The sequence below is a fragment of the Syngnathus leptorhynchus genome, chromosome 4, assembly GCF_054491065.1.
Source record: "Syngnathus leptorhynchus isolate UIUO chromosome 4, UIUO_Slep, whole genome shotgun sequence".
In the NCBI taxonomy this organism is placed as follows: domain Eukaryota; kingdom Metazoa; phylum Chordata; class Actinopteri; order Syngnathiformes; family Syngnathidae; genus Syngnathus; species Syngnathus leptorhynchus.
This window is the reverse complement of record NC_141198.1, coordinates 3144092-3164145: the sequence shown is the minus strand read 5'-3', so window position 1 is coordinate 3164145 and position 20054 is coordinate 3144092. Positions and strand designations below refer to the sequence as shown.

Sequence of the window (20054 nt, the reverse complement as noted above, 5' to 3'; positions counted from 1 at the left end):
CGTAAAAGCCATGTCCGAGCCCCATCCACCATCCCCTGACAGCCACCCGGCCGAGCGCCAGCCCCCGACTTCCATCCACGGAGATGAAAGAGAGTCCGTAGAGTAGGACCGGGCATGCGTAAAAGCCATGTCCAAGCCCCATCCACCGTCCCAGGACAGCCACCCGGCCGAGCGCCGGACCTCGACCTCCATCCACGGAGGTGAAAGAAAGCTCCGTCGAGTAGGTCTGGGCGTGCGTAAAAGCCATAATAGTTTTTCAAACCTTCTGTGTCACTCCAAATCATTAAATCCTTCAAACTCTTCGTCCTCCGGGTCACTTACAAACAAAGCCGCTAATGATGCCGGTAGTACGTGGGGCCCTTCGTCATCTTTGTCATCTACATCACTTGAAATTCAAACTACAGCAATCCCTTGCTACATCGCGGTTCGTTTATCGCGCTTCCCCCCCCCCCCCCCCCTTTTTTTTTCCCCATTTTGAATTTTTTTTTAAAAATTCACATAAGTCGCTCCTCAGTATAAGTGTCCCCCCCCACCCAAACTAAGAAAAAAAACGCGACTTGTCATTGGGCACACATCAGCATTCTCATCGGCCTCATCACTTCTCACCTTTCTATTTTTTGTCTTTTGAATTTGTTCTCTCTAGTGAAGCTTTCAACCACTCTAGCACATTTCAATAATCTCTCTTTTCTTTCCTTTCTCAGTCCCTTTGTCTTCCTAGCCACACTCTCCTCCAAAACCTCAACCACTATCTTCCACATTTCAACTTTTGACTTCCCTTCTACTCCATACTTTCTCTTCCACTTCAGCATGTATCTGTCAGGTCTAAATACCATTAGACATTATTTCACACACTGAAACAAAGAGAAGACAACCAGTATTCGTTTTACTCGCGAGGAGAATTACGTAGAAGGCTCAGTTACAGTCCTCCACCAATTCTGAGCTCCTCTTCCGCTATCTCCTCTTTTTATTTTGGGTTGCCCTGGTTACAAAAGGCGTTGCTACACTAAAGGGAGGGGAGATTGTGGCTGTAGCAACGCTGATTAGCTAAGGAATGTTATGTGATGTGAGGCCTTGGCCAGTTCGTGACTCCAGCAGTTAGGTTGCAGTCTATACTGCTCCTCCTCAGTCGGTTGGCTGCTGGTTGGCTGACTCGTCCTTGATGAGATATCTCGAAGCGTGTCAAGTGTCGTCTTCCTGTGGAACAATGCAACTTTCTTGCTAATTTTCACACAATACTAATATTGAGTAAATATGGGATAATTTATATGCAACTACTTCAACAGGTATGTCTTTTCTGTAACACTTAAAGACAAACAGTCTCGATCAACAACAATCCATAGATTAAAGCTACAGAATTGATTAAAGGAGAAAGAAGGTCCTTTGAACTAAACAGAGTACTTTTTCAGGTGCGAGGGAGCTCTGCTCATAGCTAGTGAGATAAGGAAGGGAGTTAAAGGAACTCTCTGGAGCTAGACAAAGATCTTTGTTGAAGCAAGGGACTCCCAACTCGTAAATTATGAGGCCCTTGGTCAGGCCGACCATCTAATTATTCCAACAGTATCGCATACAATTAAGAAATCTACTCGCCATGTACTTCTCATCTCCTTCAAGAGCTAGAGATTCACCGTTTTTATTTCCCATCTTAATTTGGTATTTTAGGTTTTTTCAAAATTGTTTTTCTTTTGAGATTCCTCAATGCAGGTTTACATTGACCTTTCAACAGAATTGCCTTTTAGTCAATTTATCCTACCCATCACACTCAACGACACAAACTAGCCCTTTTTTACTTTCAGGCCTATCCAGGATGGGTGTAAAACCCTCCCAAACAACTTGGAAAAACAGACAAGAAAGAATCTACGCCCTTCTTCAATTAAGAAAAAGAAGCTCTGCTTTTTTTAGCCTGTTCCTTCCACTGGGACTTGAACCCAAGCTATATCTCATGCACTTTTCACTCTTACGCGTTTCACAACAGCACAATCACACAACCTTCGGACTTTAATTTACTAGTCCCCTGGTTCGTTGCACTGCCGGATCCCGTCAATCCGCCGCTGTCGGACGAAGGCAGACCTAAGATGCTGGTCCAGCGAAGAATTTCCTTCCCAGGTCTTTCTTTACCGGGTCGGCTAATGGACGCTGGCCCGTCGACGGAAAGCAGTACGTTGTCCTCCGTCAGTCAGCAACGGGTATGTTTGTGATCCGGGTCACGGCACCAAAATGTTAGAGTGGTGCTCACTCTAACTTATTTTGCAAGAACCACACGGGAGGACAGTATGCCCTTTGAGCACTTTCAAGTGGAGAATTTGTTCATTGCTGTAGGTACAGCGATATTCGAACAAAGTCTGCCTTTGGTCTCTTGCAAGAGCATAATTATTGAGAACAAGCAGGGTGGGGGGTGACATTGGACATGTTTGGTGGTCACCTCAGCAACTGGTTCATCAGTGCGGAGAGTCCCAGCTCATTGTTTTACAAGGTCGTGGAAACAGAAACTGGTTGAGTATGTTAGATGACTAACGAAGCAGGAATGTTTCCACACCATTTGGAAAGTTTCAACAACTGAATGGTTGTTGAATGGAAAGTTTTCAGAGTCAAGGAAAAGTAAAAGGTTTAAACAAAGTTCATAATTCTAGTCTACACTCCAACATAATCATACGATCAAGATAATTTGTCAATCCTAACACATTCAACGTGACTTGGATTTGTTATTTATTCCTTGGACGTTGAACGTAGGCTCTCGACTTGGATTTATTTATTACGCATGCGGGGCTGATTATGTGCTGCACCTGTTTGATACAGACAGCGTGACAGAGAAAGAGCGCGTCATCAGTGACGGCTTGACAGACCCTCTTTCAATATTGACACTCCAAAATTAATAGAACAGATTAAGTTATTTAATAAGTGTGTATTAAATAGATAGCCCTTTGCATTAATCAGCACCTTCTATAAACCTAAAACGTTGCGAAGTTGCTATAACAAGTAAATGTTCACATTAGGTTAGATTTGTACATTCTTTTTCACCATGATAAAAATCTTTTCACAACTTCAAGTGGATGTACTTGTATCTTGATCTTACATTAAGATGACTGACAAATCAACTCAGTGGCCTAGTGGTAGTGTCCGCCCTGAGACTGGAAGGTTGTGGGTTCATACCAAAGACTATAAAAATGGGACCCATTGCCTCCCTGCTTGGCACTTAGCATTAAGGTTTGGAATTGGGGGGTTAGATCACCAAGTGCGGCACCGCTGCTACTCACTGCTCCCCTCTCCCCCAGGGGATGGATTAAAATCACATGGGGATGGGTTAAATCCAGAGGACAAGTTTCACCAAACCCAGATGTGTGTATGACGATGATCATTGAGACTTTAATTTTAAATGATACAGAAAACATAATACATATAGTAGGCATTTATCATTAAAATCTGTAAATGTTTGTTGCAGTACTTTAAACTTTCTCTATTTGTCTCTCTTCTGTTTCTAGATGTTCACCTGCCCATCCTGTCGCAGTGCATTTTGTGTAGAGTGCGATCACTTCATTCATGATACACTACACTGCTGCCCTGGTTGTGTTCACAGTCAACGCACCCCTTAAAACCACACCTAGAGGAAAAAAGAGAAGGAAAGAATTGATGATAATTGTAACAGATCATGATCAAGAGGAGCCCTATAAGATATGTACAAAGATCATGACCCATAGGAGCCCCATAAAATGAGTACAGTAGTATAATTTGAAGCGTTTAAGTGGTGGGTTCTTTGGTGATCTAAAACATCTTTGGCTGCGCCCCAAACACACGAACTCTTGTTGATTGGTTTGTTCTTTAAAGCAATTTTTAATATTTGATGTTGATTAGGGTATAGTTTACATTACTAAATCTGACACAAAAACTGTGCCAAACAAATCATGCTAATAACTTGCTGTCGTGACCCCTGAGAGGAAAACCCCCCAAAATCAGTCCTGTCCTGTGCACGGACATTTATATGAATGGACTAACTATGCCGCTTACTTGCCGTCATGTAGTCAGTACAAATCACATTATGTCACATTTTGTCATGTGCAGTTATTTGGATTACTAAATTAGTATTATTATTCATTCATTCATTCATTCATTTTCTGAACCGCTTTGTCCCCCCGGGGGTCGCGGGCGTGCTGGAGCCTATCCCAGCCGTCATCGGGCAGTAGGCGGGGGACATCCTGAACCGGTTGCCAGCCAATCGCAGGGCACACAGAGACGAACAACCATCCGCACTCGCACTCATACCTAGGGACAATTCAGAGTCTTCAATCGGCCTACCAAGCATGTTTTTGAGATGTGGGAGGAAACCGGAGTGTCCGGAGAATACCCACGCGGGCTCGGGGAGAACATGCAAACTCCACACAGGGAGGGCCGGAGGTGGAATCGAACCCGCGCCCTCCTAACTGTGAGGCGGACGTGCTACCCAGTGCACCACCGAGCCGCCCTTAGTATTATTAATAAAGCTAAATATGTTAATGATATTGTAACCTAAATTTTGCCATTCACGGACTGCATCTCCATGTGGTCGCCATTGTTGAGTGATTCACATTTTAGTTAGTGAAATGTGTTTTTTTTTAATTTTCTTTCAAGTTTGCAACTCTTACCTCCGAGTACAAAGTAGTGCGCTTTTCCAAGTTGGAAGTTTGGTAGGTCCAACTTGTCACTCTCCTCAAATGCAGCACTAGTCCATTCATATGCTTGTCCGGGGTCTTGTGGGTGGCATACTTTGGATGTGTGTGTGTGTGTGTGTGTGTGTGCGTGCGTGTGTGTGAAATAAAAACTTTGAATGGCTGATCTGGCCATTAGTTCACTAACAGTTACAGTATACCTGCCTTTTGTTAAAACCTTTCATCTGAGTTTCCGTACAACAGTGCATCTAGAAACCAGCGCAATGACTCTTCGTGTGATGTGACGTCAATTACAGTGAATAAAGTGGAAGTGGTTTAATTTCTTTGAGTTTGGTGCAGTCTGATTTTCAGGTGGGGTTTTTTTCAACCTCGTGCCGATATGATGTGTTAAAACCAGTGTCGTGTGGTGTGCTGCGTTCAGGATGTGGGCCTTAATTGGGGGATTTAAGGGACCTAATCCATTTAGCAATGCAGCAATTTTTTTATTTTTTGTTTAAATTTGATTTTTGTTTATTTAGGCAAGTACAACACACCCTAACACTACAACTTCATTTCACATTTTGTTTTACATGACTTGTTGAAAAGGGAGTTGAAGCAATTCTGCATATCTAATCCCGTCCCAATTACAAACAAGGTTTTCACTGCCAGACACACAATCTATATTACTACATACAGTACTACTTATAACATATGTTTTTTTCTTCTTTATTATGCATTTTATGGCTGGTGCGATTTGTACTCCAGAGCGATTTATAGTCCAGAAAATACAGTACATAAATAATATTGTGGTTGTGGAATGTACCGTAATTTTTGGACTATAAGTCGCTCGGAGTATAAATCGCACCAGCCATAAAATGCACAATAAAGTGAAAAAAAACATATATAAGTCGCAACGGAGTATAATCCTGCCAATCCTGATCCCTCAACAGTGTGGAAAGGTCTGCAGAGCATCACGGGCTTCAAGAAACAAACCCCACGACCTGTGGAGAGCCCAAGGCTTGCTAACCAGCTGAATAGGTTCTACTGGATCAGGAAGGCACCGGGCCCAGACAGCGTGTCACCCTCCTGCTTGAAAGTCTGTGCTGAGCAGCTGGCGCCCACCTGTGCACGGATTTTCAACCGCTCCCTGGAGCTGTGTGAGGTGCCCTCGTGCTTCAAAAGCTCCACCATCGTTCCAGTGGCCAAGAAGCCCACCACACAGGATTGAATGACTACAGACCTGTCGCTCTGACATGTGTGGTCATGAAATCTTTCGAGAGGTTGGTGCTGAACCACCTGAAGCATGTCACGGGCCCCCTGCTTGACCCCCTCCAGTTTGCCTACCGGGCAAACAGGTCGGTGGATGATGCGGTCAACGTGGGACTGCACTACATCCTGCACCACCTGGACACCCCGGGAACGTACGCCAGGATCCTGTTTGTGGATTTCAGCTCGGCGTTCAACACCATCGTTCCTGACATCCTCCAACAGAAGCTCATCCAGCTCGCGGTGCCCGCCTCCACCTGTCATTGGATCACCAGCTTCCTGACCAACAGGAGACAGCGTGTGAGGCTGGGAAGCATCACATCTGGCACCAGGACCACCAGTACTTGCGCCCCTCAGGGGTGCGTCCTCTCCCCATTGCTCTTCTCTCTCTACACCAACGATTTCTCCTCAGGTGACTCTCCTGTGAAGCTCCTGAAGTATGCAGACGACACGACTCTCATCGGACTGATCCGGGACAGTGATGAGACTGCGTACAGACAGGAGGTGGAGCGGCAGGTCCACTGGTGCAGCCAAAATCACCTGGAGCTGAACCCGCTCAAGACCGTGGAGATGACAGTGGATTTCTGGTGAGATCCTTCAGCACTTTCACCCCTCACTATCCGCAGTAATACCATACTCTCCTCAGACACCTTCAAGTTCATGGGTACCACAATCTCACAGGACCTGAAATGGACCGGCCACATAGACTGTCCGGAAGAAGGCCCAGCAGAGGCTGTACTTCCTGAGACTGCTCAAGAAGTTCAACCTGCCGCGGGAGCTGTTGAAGACCTTCTACACTGCCATCATCCAGTCTGTCCTCTGCACATCCATCACTGGATCGTCCTCCAAACAAGACAAGCACAGACTGCAACGGACAATCAGGACTGCAGAAAAGATAATTGGAATCAACCTCCCATCTATCCAAGACTTGTATCTGTCCAGGACCAGGAAACGCGCAAGCAACATCTCTACAGACTCTTCTCACACAAGTTACAGTCTGTTTGAACTACTCCCCTCCGAACGGCGTTATAGAGCTCTGTACGCCAAAACCAGCAGACACAGAGACAGCTTCTTCCCCCAGGCTGTTGCTCTGATGAACTCACACAACTCTTAGAGTCTCAGTCATTGCTGTGCTATAACATCCTGCTCTCCACACCTTTTTGGATTGTCTACACTGGTTGCACTATGTGTCTTCTCTGCACTTATTGCAGCCTGGTCATCCTGGAAGACGGACCCTCCCATCTGTGGTCTCTTCTCAAGGTTTCTCACTTCCCCTAGTCGGAGATTTGAGTTTTTCCTTGCCCTCATGGGAGTTTAAGATCAGGGGATGGCTGAGAATATTGTCATTTGTCATTTTCACATGTCCTGAGTGTTGTTAGTCACCTAATTGTTGAACAGAGACTATGATGCAACAAAGTCAAATTCCTTGTTTGGCACGCTCAAACATGGCGAATAAATTCTTCTTGAATCTTGAATCTTAAATTGAATAGGGTGTGGAATTAAATATGTCCTACTTCTTTCCACTCCTTTTCAGACAAGTAAAATTTGCCCATTTTGTGCAGTATATTGTATTCTGTAGCATTTATACATTTATAAGTCATAGTTTAAAAGAGTTTCACCTTCTTTTTTTTGGAAATTATTTTACTTCATTTGATTGATTGATGTGTAGTTTACATGTTTGAAACAAATGTATTCATTCATTCAATCAATCCCCTTTCACACACCCTCCAATTACTGTGCTTCTCTCTGTTTTCAAGATTCAAGAGTTTTTATTCGCCATGTTTGAGCATGGCAAACAAGGAATTTGACTTCGGTCAAAAGTCTAAAGTTAGTACAAAATGCAGCTGCAAGGCTGCTCTCACGGGCAAGAAAATGTGATCACATTACCCCAATATTAGCCAACTTACACTGGCCCCCAGTCCATTTAAGATGTGACTTCAAGGTTCTTCTATTAACCTATAAATTATTGCATGGCTTAGCGCCTTCAAAGCTCGTCGACCTAGTTGTTCCTTATTTTCCGTCTCGTAACCTTCGTTCGCAAAACGCTAGTCTTTTAGTGACACCGAGGGCTAAGAAAATGTCTGCAGGGTCTAGAGCATTTTCTATTTGGGCTCCAGAGCTCTGGAATGCCCTAACAATGGATATTAGAACTGCTACCTCATTAGAAACATTTAAGACACGTTTAAAGACATATTTCTATGATATGGCCTTTAATTAACCTGTAGTGGCCGATTCGGCTGGAGTTTGTTTTTGCTCCCTCTCCATGACCCCACTTCCCCCACCCCTCCAAGGGGTGGTGGTTAGGTGACACCCAAGCTGACAGCGGCTATCTAGATTCTCGTGGACCAAATTCAGGATGAGGGAACTGCAGCGGATTACCCTCCTCGAAGACACTGCCAGTACGATCGAGGGCTCCTCTGACAGCTCTTCGCTTTGGCCTGGACACCCACTTTTTGATTTCCATATTTTGTATTTTATGTGCCCTCTTTGCAGGATGGAGCGCAAGATCGACAGGCGGATCGGTGCAGCGTCGGTAGTAATGCGGACTCTGTACCGGTCCGTCGTGGTGAAGAGAGAGCTGAGCCAAATGGCAAAGCTCTCGATTTACCGGTCGATCTACGCTCCTACCCTCACCTATGGTCACGAGCTATGGGTCGTGACCGAAAGAACGAGATCCAGGATACAAGCGGCCGAAATGAGTTTCCTCCGCAGGGTGTCCGGGCTCTCCCTTAGAGATAGGGTGAGAAGCTCGGTCATCCGGGAGAGACTCGGAGTAGAGCCGCTGCTCCTCCACGTTGAGAGGTGGCTCGGGCATCTCATCAGGATGCCTCCTGGACGCCTCCCTGGGGAGGTGTTCCGGGCCTGTCCCACCGGTAGGAGACTCCGGGGACGACCCGGGACGCGTTGGAGAGACTATGTCTCTTGGCTGGCCTGGGAACGCCTTGGGATCCCCCGGGATGAGCTGGATGAAGTGGCTGGGGAGAGGGAGGTCTGGGAGTCCCTCCTGAAGCTGCTGCCCCCGCGACCCGACCCCGGATAAGCGGAAGAAGATGGATGGATGGATGGATGGATGGATGTGCCCTCTTTGTATTCATTGCAGGGGTATCCTTCCATCTGTGGTCCCTTCTCAAGGTTTCTCATTTTTCCCCTGGTAAGTTTTTTTTTTGTTTTTCCTTGCCCTTTTGGGAGCTCAAGATCAGGGGATGCTTTGAGAATAATTGTCAATTGTTGTACTAAGTTCATTTAGTTTCCTTTGTCAATCAATTTTTGGTTCTTTTATCACAAACAAGGTATTTTAGGTTGCATTACCTGACATGTTTCAGCATGAACTTCCGCCTTCAGAGTGTCACTGCTGTAGTTGTCCATCCATCCATTTTCTGAACCGCTTTGTCCCCACAGGGGTCGCGGGCGTGCTGGAGCCTATCCCAGCAGTCATCGGGCAGTAGGCCAGTTGCCAGCCAATCGCAGGGCTCACAGAGACGAACAACCATCCAAACTCGCACCCATACCTAGGGACAATTTAGAGTCTTCAATCGGCCTACCAAGCATGTTTTTGGGATGTGGGAGGAAACCGGAGTGCCCGGAGAAAACCCAAGCGGACACGGGGAGAACATGCAAACTCCACACAGGGAGGGCAGGAGGTGGACTTGAACCCGCACCCTCCTAACTGTGAGGCGGACGTGCTACCCAGCGCGCCACCGATCCGCCCCATGTTTCAGCATGAACTTCTGCCTTCAGAGTGTCACTGCTGTAGTTGTGACGCGTCTATCAGCTGATCGATGAATGAAGGCGTGACTCACCTGTCAGATTTGACAGATTTGACAGTTGTTTGTCAATTGTTTGTCTATGTGAAGCCCTTTGAGACTGCTTGTGATTTAGGGCTATACAAATAAACTTGACTTGACTTTGTAACATCACAGCCTCTGTTCAACATTTAGGTGACTAAACACTCAGGACATGTGAAAAATGACATTCTCAAACATCCCCTGATCTTAAACTCCCAGGAGGGCAACTAGGGGAAATGAAAAACCTTGAGAAGAGACCACAGATGGGAAGGTCCTACTTCCAGGATGACCAGGCTGCAATGGATGCAGAGAAGACACATAGTGCAACCAGTGTAGACAATCCAAAAAGGTGTGGCGAGCAGGATGTTATAGCACAGCAATGACTGAGACTCTAAGAGTTGTGTGAGTTCATCAGAGCAACAGCCTGGGGGAAGAAGCTGTCTCTGTGTCTGCTGGTTTTGGCGTACAGAGCTCTATAACGCCGTTCGGAGGGGAGTAGTTCAAACAGACTGTAACTTGTGTGAGAAGAGTCTGTAGAGATGTTGCTTGCGCGTTTCCTGGTCCTGGACAGATACAAGTCTTGGATAGATGGGAGGTTGATTCCAATGATCTTTTCTGCAGTCCTGATTGTCCGTTGCAGTCTGTGCTTGTCTTGTTTGGAGGACGATCCAGTGATGGATGTGCAGAGGACAGACTGGATGATGGCAGTGTAGAAGGTCTTCAGCAGCTCCCGCGGCAGGTTGAACTTCTTGAGCAGTCTCAGGAAGTACAGCTTCTGCTGGGCCTTCTTCCGGACAGAGTCTATGTGGCCGGTCCATTTCAGGTCCCGTGAGATTGTGGTACCCAGGAACTTGAAGGTGTCTGAGGAGAGTATGGTATTACTGCGGATAGTGAGGGGTGAAAGTGATGAAGGATCTCGCCTGAAATCCACTGTCATCTCCACGGTTTGAGCGGGTTCAGCTCCAGGTGATTTTGGCTGCACCAGTGGACCAGCCGCTCCACCTCCTGTCTGTACGCAGTCTCATCACTGTCTCGGATCAGTCCGATGAGAGTCGTGTCGTCTGCATAGTTCAGGAGCTTCACAGGAGAGTCACCTGAGGAGAAATCGTTGGTGTAGAGAGAGAAGAGCAGTGGGGAGAGGACACACTCCTGATGGGCGCCAGTACTGGTGGTCCTGGTACCAGATGTGATGCTCCCCAGCCTCACACGCTGTCTCCTGTTGGTCAGGAAGCTGGTGATCCACTGACAGGTGGAGGCAGGCACCGCGAGCTGGATGAGCTTCTTTTGGAGGATGTCAGGAGTGATGGTGTTGAACGCCGAGCTGAAATCCACAAACAGGATCCTGGCGTACGTTCCTGGGGTGTTCAGGTGGTGCAGGATGTAGTGCAGTCCCACGTTGACCGCATCATCCACCGACCTGTTTGCCCGGTAGGCAAACTGGAGGGGGTCAAGCAGGGGGCCCGTGACATGCTTCAGGTGGTTCAGCACCAACCTCTCGAAAGATTCCATGACCACACATGTCAGAGCAACAGGTCTGTAGTCATTCAATCCTGTGATGGTGGGCTTCTTGGCCACTGGAACGATGGTGGAGCTTTTGAAGCACGAGGGCACCTCACACAGCTCCAGGGAGCGGTTGAAAATCCGTGCACAGGTGGGCGCCAGCTGCTCAGCACAGACCTTCAAGCAGGAGGGTGACACGCCGTCTGGGCCCGGTGCCTTCCTTATCTTTTGTCTCCGGAACACCTGGCGCACTTCCTCCTCACGGATCTGGAGTGCGGGCACGGCCTCTGCAAGAGAGAGATTAGGTGACAGCGGTGACGGAGGTGTGGACAGAGCAGTTGTGAGGGGAGTATGTTTATCCTGTTGTGTGGGAGGACCAATCAAACCTGCAGTAGAACCTGTTCAGCTGGTTAGCACGCCTTGGGCTCTCCACAGGACGGGGGGTTTGTTTCTTGAAGCCTGTAATGCTCTGCAGACCTTTCCACACTGTTGAGGGATCAGGATTGGCAGAGAGGTGTCTCTCCAGGCTCTCCCCGTAACACCTCCTGGCTTTCCTGACCTCTCGGTTCAGTGTGTTTCTGGTCTGCTTGAACAGGTCCCTGTCGCCGCTCCCGTAAGCCTCCTCCTTGGATTTGCGCAGCCTCCTGAGGTTCGGTGTAAACCAAGACAAAAATTAGTTTAGTTACCTGTAACACAACTGTTCCTTTACCTATTATTGTCTGTGACTTTCACATGAACAGAAGAGAAAAATGCAATCAAACTATGTAATTTCAATGTGGTTATAGCTAATACGTGTCAATTGTTTAAAGATTTAAATGGATGGTTCACCCTCCTCAGTGGAGGAATATTCAACTCGATTCATTTATGGTTGACTATTCTGCACTGAAGGCAAAAAATGTGGGTTAGGTGGCTGATAGTATGTATGACCTGCATTATTTTGGGGTTCCCCATGTCAATGCTGGTAATGTTTGTGGTGGGGGCAGTGCCAGTTGTCTGTTGAAATTATGGCAGTGAACTAGCTAAGACAGTTTTGAGCTATGTGTCCATACTGATTGTACACATAATATTGGTAGTTTTGATATGGATTGTAATATACATAAAATTTATTGCTGTTGTTTGAATTTATACCTCTGCCTTTCCCACGACCCTGCACACGCCTCCCCCCCAGCCATTATAGTAAAAAAAGTTACTTTGCCGATCCTCACTTTGTGTCAGTTGCAACCTTGAAGCATCCTTCTCTTTTTTTCTCAAGTTGATCCTTCAACACTCGCATCTGCATGTTTTTTATTTCTCGATCAAGGTCCTCAGCCTGTTTATTTTCTTCCTCCTGCCTCTTAACACAGCGGTTCAAAAAAATGACAAAAATGCTTTCCCCAGCCCGCAGCCCATTTTGTTCCTCCTTCCGAAGAAAGGGGGCAACTGGCTACGCAACATTTTAGCTTCAATCAAAGAAAGAGGATTATATTGTCTAGAAATTATTCTGCCCGTCCTATCAGTGGCTTCAACTAACGGGGCTCTGAAATGGCTGTTTTGGTCACCATCTCTTTTCGCATTCATTGCTCTAGTAACAACCCGTGATGCACGTGTGTTAGACACCGAAGGTTCACTTCTGTACGCATTAGGCATACTTGTCTTCATGGCCAATGAAGGATATGCAGTGAAGCAAGCCAGCGCTTGGCCGCCCCTTATCACGTTTTTCTTGTTTTAATGGCGTACTAATGGTGTCTGTAAACCCCGGAGCAACCGGGTTGGTATGGGCGCGGCTTCGTGTTGCGGTGGTGCAGAGGTGTTGCTCACCCTATCACAAAACCCTCGGTTGAACCTGAGGCGTTAGGTCCGGGTGGCCGCCTGAAACGTACTCTCACTCCAGGATGACTCCCGCGTGCCCGCCTTGTTGGCGGAGCTCGCTCGGCTGGGCATTGTGGTGGCTGCTTTCTCTTATGTGCGGCGGCCGGGCTCTGGCGAGATCAGGGCAGGTGGATTCACCTACCACTGGTCTGGTCGACCCGACGGTCAGCACAAGGAGGGTGTGGCCATTGCGGTGGCCGACCGGGTGGCTTCGCAGATAAAAGAGGTCACATCGGTCTCTGAGCGTATTATGCGACTATGGCTAGCACACTTGTTGGGCATAGTATCGTTTGACGCGGTGTACGCTCCCACCGGGACAAATTAGCTGTCTGCGAAAGAAGACTTCTACACTGAACTCAGTTCGGTTATGGACGCTGTTCCTGGGAGGGACACGCTGATTGTTCTTGGGGACTTCAAGCTGTCGCTGGTACCTGCAGGGACGGCTACGAAGCATGTGTCGGTCCTCACGGCTCTGGAAATTTCCCCAATGGGGAACGTGACACCAACTCCACCATGATGCTTGACTTTGCCAGGAGTCATGGGTTGAGGGTTGGTGGATCATGGTTCCAGAGGCCAGATTCGTGGCGTTGGACCTGGTATTCAAATACCAGCCTGGTCAAGAAGGAGATTGACCATGTACTTGTGGACGGTCGCTGGACCCTGCTGCAGAACTGCAGGGTGTTCTGGGGTGCACAGTTTTTCAACACCAACCACAGGCTTCTTGTGGCAATGCTGAAACTACGCCTTCGAGCCCCGAGGAGAGTGGCGCCCGGCCAGATTCGGCCGGACGTCGGTTGACTGCAGGAGCCTGGCGTGGCGGATGCGTATGCCGGGAACTTGGCTGGGAGGCTTGGTGGGCTGGGTGCAGCGGGGGACCTGCAGGCACTGTGGGAGGGCTTCAGAGACGCTGTCCTGGCGGCTGCCGGCGATAGCATTCCAGAGATCCCTAGGAGTCATCGGAGTGCCCTCTCCCAGGAGACGGTGGACATAATCGACGACTGCCGCAAGGCAAGACTCGATGGCAGAACCGGTTGCTATAGGAAACTGAGGCGAGAAGCCATTCGAGCTGCTGGTCGGGACCATGAGTGGCGGGTTCGAGCTCTCTGTGAGGCGATAAAGGTTCACTTGGGTGAAAATGACGCTCGCCCAGCATATGAGGCGATTCGAGAACTCCGCTTGTCTGGGCCCTGCTCACGCAGCTCGACAGTCCTCGCGGCTGATGGCAGTGTCCTCTTGGAGGTAGATGGGCTGAAGCGCTGGGCCGGGTACTTCGAGGAGTTGTATCGGGCCGGACCTCCACGCTGCAAGCTCTCTGCTGTAAGGCATCCGGAGCCTGGTGCCTACCCACCACTCAGCATCGATGCGCCTACCCTTGAGGAAGTCCGAAAGGCTCTGGGTCAGCTGAGGGATGGAAAGGCTCCGGGAATCTGCGGTGTCTGTGCAGAGATGCTCAAAGCTGGAGGGGATGCCGCCCTCCGGTGGTTGCATACGCTGTTTTGTTCCGTATGGAGCTCTGGGCTCATCCCGACCAACTGGAAAAGGGGCGTTGTCGTCCCTATCTGGAAGGGGAAGGGTGATATCCGGGAGTGTAACAACCACCGAGGGGTTACCCTTCTCTTGGTGCCAGACAAAGTCTTCGCCCGGGTACTTCTAAACAGGATACGTCAACAGCTCTTAGACCACCAGCGCCCTGAGCAGTCCGGTTTCACACCAAAAAGATCAACCGTAGACCGCATCCTCACGCTTCGTGTCCTCACCGAGCTCTTTCGAGAGTTCGATAGAAAGCTGCTTGCAGCCTATATTGATTTCAAGAAGGCGTTCGACTCAGTCAGTAGAGATGCTCTGTGGAGACTTCTGGGGCTACGCGGGATCCCTCCGCAGTTTGTCCATCTCATCTCGGCTCTATAGTCCGACACAGAAAGTGCTGTTAAGTACGGAGGCACCACCTCTTCCTTCTTTCCAGTCAATACTGGGGTGAGGCAGGGGTGCGTACTAGCCCCATCACTTTTCAACACTTGTATGGACTGGATTGTTGGCCGTGTTGTAGACAGGACGGTCTGCGGGGTGTCGTTCGGCATTGTTCGGATCACTGAATGCCGCTTACCTGTGGAACAATGCAACTAAACCTTTGCTAAGTTTATCTCCTTGGTAAACTAACCCAACAGACAATAATAATGAGTAACTAGTCCTACCTAAACATTTCAACACATATTAAGTAAATATGAGGTAACTGGTATACAGTTCCTTAAACAAACATTGAGTAAATATGGGATAACTTATATGCGACTACTTCAAACTGTATATAACATTTAACAAAGGAAAACAGTTCCGATCAACAACAATCTATCAATCAAAGCTACAGTTAACTAAAAGGAATGAAGTCCCTTTGCGCCTATGCAAAGAAGCTCTGCTCCTTGTTCGTGAAGGCCTCTTACAGAAACAATACACAAAGATAAGGACAGGAAGGATACATAAAACTGACGGGGATCAAAAGACATTCCTTGAGCTCAATTGAAAGAACTTAGTTAACACAAAAGTGTCAACTCGTAAAAGATGAGGCCTCCAGGTCTGGCAGGCCAAGGCTTCCCCGAGATTATTCCAACAAAAAGCTTTTTGAAAACAAATAAATTTATTAACAACATTAAAAAAAAAAATTCATCAAAAAACTACTATCAATGCTTCTCATTAAATACGACACCGTTATTATGAATAATAGTTTCCATCACTTCAGCGCCTGCAGGTCAGCTTTATTAAATATGTTTATCTAATGAGGTGAAATCACATCAAACGGCAAACATTTTGACCAAATACATCATCTTGAAGAATTTGTGAAAGAATACATCAAAATAAAGTCATAAAGAAATCATTAGTATTGTTGGTCTTCCTTTTTTGCTAGTATATCATGGTCTGGAGTAAAAATGGTTGTGGTAATTCTTAGGATAGAGCTGAGGTGTCGATCCGTTAACCTAGATCTGTGACGGGCTATGTTGACGTTCATGTGGCTGAACGTCTACTCACACACGTAGGTCGAGCCAAATTGTCAACTCTTTTTTTAAACACTTGGCACTCAGTGTCCACCTTTCTTTTTCTTGGTCTACTCATTTTAATGGAAGGATTCCAGGGTAAGGTTTGTGGGTGGCATTACTGTAAAACTGTATCTGAAAGCTGAGCGTGCGAATTATGAGAATGCTGACGTCACAGGCCACACTCGAAATTCGGCACTGATGGAAATTGAGCGCAGAGTACATACACGCACTTGAGTGTGCACCGAGCTTTCTGACACGGCTTCCAGGAGTAAATGCGCAGGTGGGTGCTTCCCCATCTATTGGGGAAACATAGTAATTGCAGGGAAAATGACCCAAAAAAAGTTCAATAATACAATTTATTCAGGTTTGGCGGGCCGGATGTGGCCCATGGGCCCTAGTTTGCCTATAGCTGGGCTAGATGGAGGTTAATTATAAACCTCACAAGGTCAACTAGGACCTTACAATCACCACAGATTTTAACGTCATTAAGTGGCCACAGAGCTCTTTCAATTTAGCCAGATCTGGGACCTCACAAGTGCTTTTATTTTTATTTTTTTCAGCATATGTAACCAGACCTCATACAGTGGCCTTTCGTGACCTCACACAGTGGACACAGAGCTCTTTTAACATAACCAGACCTCACAGTGGCCTTCCGTTACCTCACACAGAGGTCACAAGCGCTTTCAAAAGAACATAAACTTGGATTTACTGGCATTTACCACGACTCACACTATTTTACAATATTACAATATTTTTAGTAGTTCTTAACAGATATTTAACCAGAAACACAATCCTCGTTCTCAGAAATTTCAACAATCTACCCCCTTAGAGGTAGGAAGAAAATGTTCTTATCAAAGAGAAGGTATTCTGCTCATCTTATTTTTGGGCCCAATCGAATTGTTGAAATTTCCGCGGAGATGGCGCGATGTTGAAAAACAGGATCAGTGAGCACAAGACCAAGGGTCACAGCACCATCTGTTAGGTTCGTTCCCAGTTCTTTATCTTTAATCCTCGCTATGCTAACAGTAATTACCAAAAATTACATTAAGAATTGAATAGAAAACCAAGTGGTGTTTCACGTTATCTGAAGTTAGAAAATAAAAACGGAAAACAAAGTCTTTGGGAAATTGTAAATTGTTTGACATTGTTTGTGTGATGTTTTTGATTTAATTTTACATCATTTTACATGATCAGGATTAACCTGGTAAATCTGTATTTCGTTTTAATTAAGGGTTATCAGAGAAGGTAAAGAAACAAGGGGGGTATGAGGGGAATAGGAATCATAGAACTGAGGTTGTAACAATTTCTTTTGGCGTGTATTTTTAAGGCATGTTGTTTTCAGTACATCTTTTGACTAATGATGAAAAATGAATGTATTTTATTAAAGGCGGGGACCTTGGCGGTCGATCCCCGGCTGCAGAATCTTGCTCTTGGGACATGGAATGTCACTTCTCTGGCTGGAAAGGAGCCTGAGCTAGTGTGTGAGGCAGAAAAGTTCAGACTAGACATAGTCGACTTGCCTCCACACGTAGTTTGGGCTCTGGTACAAGCCCTCTCGAGAGGGGCTGGACTCTCTTCCACTATGGAGTTGCCCACGGTGAGAGGCGTCGAGCAGGTATTGGCATACTTATTGCCCCCCGGCTGGGCGCCTGCACATTGGGGTTCACCCCGGTGAGCGAGAGGGTAGCCTCCCTCCACCTGGAGGGACGGGTCCTGACTGTTGTTTGTGTCTATGCACCGAACGGCAACTCAAAGTACCGTTTGGTGTCCCTGGAGGAAGTGCTGGAGAGCGCTCCTTCTGGGGACTCCATCGTTCTACTGGGTGACGTCAATGCTCATGTGGGCAATGACAGTGAGACCTGGAAGGGGGTGATTGGGACGAACGGCCCCCCCGATCTGAACCCGAGCGGTGTTCTATTGTTGGACTTCTGTGCTCGACACGGAGTTTCTATAATGAACACCATGTTCAAGCATAAGGGTGTCCATGTGTGCACTTGGCACCAGGACACCCTAGGCCGCAGTTCGTTGATCGACTTTGTAGTCGTGTCATCGGATTTGGGGCCACATGTTTTTGACACTCGGGTGAAGAGAGGGGCGGAGCTGTCAACCGATCACCACCTGGTGGTAGGTTGGCTCCGATGGTGGGGGAAGATGCCGGTCCGACCTGGCAGGCCCAAACGCTCTGTGAGGGTCTGCTGGGAACGTCTGGCAGAAAGAATCCCCTGTCAGGAAGAGCTTCAACTCCCACCTCCGGCAGAGGTTTTCTCACTTCCCGGGGGAGGCGGCGGACATTGAGTCCGAGTGGACCATTTTCCGCGCCTCCATTGTTGAGGCAGCCAGCCGGAGCTGTGGCCGTAAGGTTGTTGGTGCCTGTCGTGGCAGCAATCCTCGAACCCGCTGGTAGACACCGGCGGTAAGGGATGCCGTCAAGCTGAAGAAGGAGTCCTAGGCCGTTTTGGCCTGTGGGACTCCGGAGGCAGCTGACAGGTACCGGAAGGCCAAGCGGGACGCGGCTTCGGCGGTTGTTGAGGCAAAAACCCGGGCGTGGGAGGAGTTTGGCGAGGCCATGGAGAATGACTTCCGGACGGCTTCGAGAAAATTCTGGTCCACCATCCGGCGTCTGAGGAGGGGGAAGCAGTGCACGGTCAACACTGTTTACAGTGGAGATGGTGTGCTGCTGACCTCGACTTGGGACGTCGTGAGTCGGTGGGGGGAATACTTTGAAGACCTCCTCAATTCCACCGACACGCCTTCCATTGTGGAAGCAGGGCCTGAATAATCTGAGGCGGACTCTCCAATCTCGAAGTCACTGAGGTAGTTAAAAAACTCCTCGGTGGCAGGGCCCCGGGGGCGGATGAGATCCACCCGGAATTCTTAAAGGCTCTGGATGTTGTGGGGCACTCATGGCTGACACGCCTCTACAGCATTGCGTGGACATTGGGGACGGTACCTCTGGATTGGCAGACTGGGGTGGTGGTTCCCCTCTTTGAGAAGGGGGACCGGAGGGTGTGTTCCAATTACAGGAGAATCACATGCCTCAGCATCCCTTGTAAGGTCTATTCAGGGGTGCTGGAGAGGAGGATCCGTCGGGAGGTCGAGCCTCGGATTCAGGAGGAGCGGTGTGGCTTTCGTCCGCTGCTCCTCTACGTTGAGAGGACCTGTAAAGTCACTCAAACAGGGGGATTTTAGAATAGGCCTCACATGTGATTAGCTAGGTAGCTTGAGCTATGCCGTTAAATCGCTGTAAGCCTTCTCTTGCTTCATTAGCTTTCTCTTCTCTATTTGTAGAAGTCGCTCTCAAGTCGCTCTTAAGACTACAAGGTCACACATTATCACGCAGGCTAGGAAGAGTCGCCTCTTTGCAGGAAGGCGGCACAGAGTAGTGTAAGAGCAGGAACCTTGGCAGTGGGAGTTAGACCTTCTTCCGCATCTCGCAGAAAATGCTCCACAGCTGTGTATCGATCTTTCTGGCATATCTTAAATAGTTAAACTGTGAAGGCGGCCTCTTGATAATTACTGTTAGCATAGCGAGCATCAAAGATAAAGAACTGGGAAAGAATCCAACACTTGGTCATATTTCCTTGTCTTAGCTTTCGGGTGACTCTCATTTCTCTCATCTCCGTTTCTTTTCAACCCTGTTAAATATTTTTCCATGATGTCCCACTGCACTTTTTTATCGCCTGCTCTGTACTGTGTGCGCATGTTCCATGCTCTCCACACCAGTGTTGCCCAACCTTTTTTGCGCCACGGACCTGTTACGTGTCAGAAATATTTTCGCAGACTGGCCTTTATATAAATAAATAATACATTTATATAAATCAATTATACATTTATAATAAATATATAAATACGATGAAATAAAATGATACGACTGGCATAAAAACAATTACAAATGACATCAAAATAAAACTCACCATTACGTTGAATTAGTGGGAGCACTGAGCTTGTTTCTCAGAAACGAGCCGGTCCCATCTTGGAGTAATCGGAGATAATGACACCCGAAGTGGTTAAGG

At 47.6% G+C, this 20054-nt stretch overlaps 1 protein-coding gene and 1 long non-coding RNA gene across 3 annotated transcripts in view; one reads left to right on the top strand and one right to left on the bottom strand.

The window, feature by feature from the left end:
- Window positions 1–4960, top strand: part of gtf2h2 (general transcription factor IIH, polypeptide 2) — a 69268-nt gene extending 64308 nt beyond the window's left edge. For both annotated transcript variants that reach the window (XM_085908759.1, XM_085908758.1), the window contains one exon: window positions 3477–4960. In XM_085908759.1, the coding sequence (XP_085764885.1) occupies window positions 3477–3516 (40 nt within the window). In that variant the 3' untranslated portion in view covers window positions 3517–4960. The remainder of the gene's footprint in view (window positions 1–3476) is intronic.
- On the bottom strand, window positions 882–12931 carry LOC147057649 (uncharacterized). Its single transcript, XR_015065786.1, has 3 exons — window positions 11727–12931; window positions 3485–3595; window positions 882–1194 (listed from the first exon to the last, which is right to left on the bottom strand). It is a non-coding gene; the product is annotated as an uncharacterized LOC147057649 (long non-coding RNA).
- Between the last annotated feature and the right edge of the window lie 7123 nt (window positions 12932–20054).